At 38.4% G+C, this 5456-nt stretch overlaps 1 protein-coding gene across 1 annotated transcript in view; it reads right to left on the bottom strand.

Annotated features, from left to right (window-relative positions):
* Positions 1-2878: 2878 nt before the first annotated feature.
* Positions 2879-5456, bottom strand: part of LOC102501634 (vomeronasal type-2 receptor 116) — a 48952-nt gene continuing 46374 nt past the window's right edge. Inside the window, exons 8-9 of the mRNA XM_014582111.1 lie at positions 4022-4079; positions 2879-3740 (exon numbers count right to left, since the gene is read on the bottom strand). Of these exons, the coding sequence (XP_014437597.1) occupies positions 2879-3740; positions 4022-4079 (920 nt within the window). The remainder of the gene's footprint in view (positions 3741-4021; positions 4080-5456) is intronic.

A 5456-nucleotide genomic window follows, 5' to 3' on the forward strand; every position in this document is an offset into this window, starting at 1 on the left:
TTGAAAATTACAAGTGCATATACATGTGTATCCAAAACTCAAAGAGGAGAATGTAGAAAGGATTGTGGCATGGCCATCCCCCCAGGAGATGATTTCTCACCTTCCCTCTCACTTTCTCTGTTTCTCTCTGGAGTATGCACACACACAATATGACAAAAACCTTAAAAAAAAAAAAGAAAAGAAACAAACAAACAAACAGGATGATACTGGCACAAAAACAAGACTGTAGACCAATGGAACAGAATAGAGAATACAAAAATAAATCCCCATTCAGCCAATTGACTTTTGACAAAGTACACAAGACAACCCAGTGGGGAAAAGAATTATATCTGCAGTAAATAGTGCTGTAAAAACTGGATATCCATCTGCATAAAAATGAAACTGGACCCCTATCTCTCCTTATTAACAAAAATCAACTCAAAATAGATAAATGATCTAAATAGAAAGCCTCAGACTATAAAAATAATTGTGGAAAACATAGCAGATACACTTAAAGATATGGGAGTAGGCAAGGATTTCTTAAGTAAGAACCTAAAGCACAGGCAACAATTCCAAAATTAGACAAGAGGGATTACATCAAGCTAAAAATCTAACCAGCAAAGGAGACAATAGAGTAACAGGACAACCCTCAGAATGGAAGAAAATATTCACAAGAAATGCTTCAGATAAGAGATTAATGATGAGAATATATAAAAATCTCAAGCAGCTCCCCCTTAAAAAATTGAACAATCCAATTACTAAAGGGCAAACGAGCTGAACAGTTTTCTAAGGAAAACATATGAATGTCTAAACTGCATATGAAAAAAGTGTTCAATGTCTCTCATCATAATGGAAATGCAAATAAAAATTGTAATGATATATCATTTAACTCTGGGAAGAAAACTTCTCTTGGAGGCCAGTAGATGGCATAGTGGTTAAGGTGTTGTACTCCCACATGGCTGGCCATGGTTTGAGTCCAGGACCCGGTGACTTGAAAATCACAATGGGTGTATGTGCCTTATACCCAAAATCCTGAGAGGAGAATGAAGGAGAAGGGATTGATTGTGGCATGGACATCCCCATTACGGGAGTGATTTCTCACTTTCCCTCTCTCTGTCTCACCAGAGAGATCATGTGCCCTATGGTAAAAATTTAAAAAATAAATTTAAAAAAATTAAGCTTTTTATGAATAAAATAAAGAACAACTGTTGGTTAGACTGTGGTGAAAAGGGAACACTTCTAAACTTCTGGTGTGAATGTGAATTGATATAGTCACTATGGAAAGCAATACAGAGTATCCTCAAAAACCTACAAACAGGGAACCAGCAGTTAGTGTAATGGCTATGTTGCTGGACTCCCACGTAGTCGACCGTGGTTCGCATCCCGGACCCAGTGGCTTAAAACTCACACTGGGCGCATGTGCATGTGTACCCAAGATCCCGAGAGGAGAATGGAGGAGAAGGGATTGTGGCATGACCATCCACCCTGGGGGGGTGATTTCTCACTTTCTGTCTCTCTGTCTCTCTCTGTCTGTCTGGCAAGCACACACGCCCTATAGCGAAAATCCTACAAACAAAACTTCCATATGACCCAATAATCCCACTTTTTTGATATTTGCCATAACATGGGAAAATACTTAGTTAGAAAGATATTTGCACATCCATGTTATTGCAGCAATATTCACAATTACTAAGACATGGAATCAACCTAAGTGTCCAAGAACTGATGATTGGATTGAAAAAGTGTTGCATAGGAACCAGCAGTTGGCAAAATTGCTATGTCACTGGACTCCCATGTAGCTGACTGCAGTTCGAGCCCCATACTGGGCAGCTTGAAGTCACGTCAGGTGCATGTGCATATTTGAGCAAGATCCCAAAGGAGAATGGAGGAGAAGGGATTGAGGCATAGCCAGCCCCCCTGGGAGGGTGATTTCTTGCTTTCTGTCTCTCTGTCTTTCTGGTGAGTGCACATACTTTATAGCAAAAACATCTCCAAAAAAAGGAAAGAAAAAGAAAAAGAAAAGAAAAAGTATTGCATATAGAATATTACTCAGTCATAAGGAAAAATGAAACACTATTACTCGATACAAAGTGGATAAATATAGGAGATTTAATGCTAAGTGAACTAAGCCAGACTATTAGACAAACATTGTGTATGTTTCCATCCAATATGGGAACTCAGAGCTTCCTATTTAGCTTCCAGAATTGTGCAGCAGTGCATATAGTATCTGTGCCACTGAGGCTGTGTGAGGTTTCTATTGCTAATAAATCTTGTAACTTAAATGACATTCACTTTCCTCAAATGCTGTTAGAAAATTCTAATGCCTTTAATCAAGATTATTGCAAGTATTTTAAAAAGGTATATTATGTGGTTATATTTGTTGGGAAAAAAATGGCTTCACACATACTGCATATTTTTACTTAAATAATAATTATTCATATATTTCAGTAACAAAAATATCTGATGTAAACTAAATGGAAAAATAACATACCAAAAATTTGGAAAAGCTGCAACAAATTTGCTTATACAGACATTTAAATTTTTCACAAGTTTCTTTAAAAAAAGATAAAAACATTAAATCAATACTATTTTATACATCATGCAACTACAAGAAGAGCAGAGAAAACTGAAAGCTAGTAGTTACAAAGATGTTACTATTAGAATGAATATCCTTAAGAGATGAAAACCATACAAAGAATCCTTATATCCACTAGTTGGCTTTTTAACAAAATCAACAAACTGACAAAACTTTAGATAAGTCATCCTAGAAAAGAGAGAGAAGATACTACTCAATAAATCAGATTTGGAAATAAAAACATAATGGTCATACAGAAATAAAAAGATTATAGGATAATGCAACAAATAAGGACTTAAGAGATAAAATTTTAAAATGACTGTTTCATCTGGAGCCTCTTCTTTTTTTAAAACTTTTCAAGGAGTTCTTATCAGATCTTATCAGAATAATGTAGCACTTGGGGGCAAAGATACAGCCTAGGAGCCCCGCACTGGAGGTGAGGATGGAAAAGACCTCTATAGCCACCATTAACTTCCCCTTGGTGCTGTGGTAAACAGGAACAAAGGCAACCCAGACACTACAGAACACCAGCATACTGAATGTGAGTAACTTGGTTTCATTGAATGTGTCAGGCAGGTTCCTGGCCAGAAAAGCCACAGTGAAGCTCCCCAATGCCAAGAAGCCCAGGTAGCCCAGGACACAGTAGAAGGCAGTGACTGAACCCTTGTTGCACACAATGATGAGGCTTCTGGGCTCAGAGTGTGAGTCTATGTCAATGAAAGGAGGAGAGATTCCCAACCAGATTCCACATATCTCCACTTGGATCAGGAGGCAAACAGGAGTGACACCCTTCGAAGCTCCTGATAACAGGAAATATCTCATTGTTCTTCCAGGATTTATGGCTTTGAATGCCAGAATCACGGTAATGGTTTTGGCCAAAACAGTGGAAACAGCCACAGTGAACACAAGAGCAAATGTGACTTGTTGGAGGATGCAGGTGGCTGTGTTAGGATGGCCAATGAAAAGCAAGGAGCAAAGGAAGCACAGCATTAGGGAAATGAGCATAATAAAGCTGAGAGTCTGGTTATTTGCTTTGGCAATGGGAGTGTCTCTGTGTTTCACAAAAATTTCTAAAACCACAGCTGTAAGGACAGAGAAGCAGAGTGCCATGCAGGCTATGGTCATCCCCAAAGCATCCTCAAAAGACAAGAATGTCACAGGCTTGAGGAGGCAATAAGTTCTCTCCCTGTTTGGATACTCTTTTTTTTTTTTTTTTTTTTTTTTTGGAGAGATTTTCACTGTAGGACGCGTGCGCTCGCCAGACAGACAGAAAGAGACATAGAGACAGAAAGCGAGAAATCACCCCCCAGGGGGGATGGTCACGCCGCAATCCCTTCTCCTCCATTCTCCTCTTGGGATCTTGGGCACGCACGCACACGCGCCCGGCGTGAGTTTTAAGCCACCGGGTCCGGGACACGAACCGCGGTCGACTACGTGGGAGTCCAGCGACATAGCCATTACGCTAACTGCTGGTTCCCCCTGTTTGGATACTCTTGAGGTAGGCACTGGATACACTGCTTTGCATCTGGTGAAAAAGCTTGCAAAAGGCATTTCAATTTTACAAATTATCTTTTCATTTTGAAGGAACAGTTACCTTTGTATCATTTTGAGTACATCCAGCCTCTGATGTAATACCAACTTACAATAAATTAAAATGATATATTAATGACACTGGAAGAATTCTTTCATCTGGTGATAATACCAAAGCCATTGAAGCAGTATCTCAGTAAAAAAAGAAAAAAAATCCTTATTTTCTATTTTTTTATTTATTAATTTATTTCTCTTTTTTAACATTAATATGCTATACATCATTACAGTAAACAAAATGAATTTTTCTTCCAAAATACACTGTCTGTTGGCTCAATCAAGCACATCAACATATATGTTATCAACAAACAATTTTTCATTTATGTCTTGTTACTTTGCAGTTTTTGTTTGTTTGTTTGTTTGTTTTTGCCATCCTTGATTCCCTATCTCTAACCCTCTGCCCTGTCCAACCCTCCTCCCATTGTCTCTGGTATTCATGATTGCTTTCTATGCCTATCCCCCCCCATTTAATTGATTTGCTAATGAACTTAATTTTTCTAAATAATTGCAATAGCAAGCACAGCTGATATATACATACACAAGAACCCATGTCTGACTTTAGGCATAAACCTCAGTGAGTAGAATGAATGTACTATAAAATAGTACCTAGCTGGGGCTATATAGTTTACTGTGGTCATCAAATACACAGTTTTTTCTTTAAATTTTGATAACAGTTTTAGTATTTTTTTCTCTGAATTTTTTTTTTAATTTACAATCATTCCCTGAGCATCATCACAACATACTAAATGTGGTTTCCCCTCTAGATTAAACTGCATAGTGGCTTAATCATGCATGTTATCATCCATAAAATTCCACTACTACTTGCATATATATATGTTTTTTACCCCATGTCTGACCCTCTGCCCTATTCCACTCTCTTGTTACACTGTCTCTGCTGTCTACAGTTGTCTTCAATTCCTTTTCTCCCAACATTTTGTTGACCACCCAATATCCTAAGTAATCTAACTACTTTCAATAGCAAGTTCAGCTGGTGGTTTCAAGAAAGGCAGTTTTGAACTGGTAAGGATATTTCCTTGAAACATAAAGCCTAGAAACAGGTTAGTATTTTGTTCAAATAGTAGGTACCTGAATCTATTGACAGCTCAACACAGGATAAAAATTCTTATTTCTCTTTTTTTTTTTTTTGAGAGGTTTTTCGCTATAGGGTGCGTGCGCTCGCCAGACAGACAGAGAGAGACATAGAGACAGAAAGCGAGAAATAACCCCCCAGGGGGGATGGTCACGCCGCAATCCCTTCTCCTCTATTCTCCTCTCAGGATCTTGGGCATGCATGCACATGTGCCCGGCGTGAGTT

Source organism: Tupaia chinensis, unplaced genomic scaffold (genome assembly GCF_000334495.1).
Source record: "Tupaia chinensis unplaced genomic scaffold, TupChi_1.0 Scaffold142285_1, whole genome shotgun sequence".
NCBI lineage: Eukaryota > Metazoa > Chordata > Mammalia > Scandentia > Tupaiidae > Tupaia > Tupaia belangeri.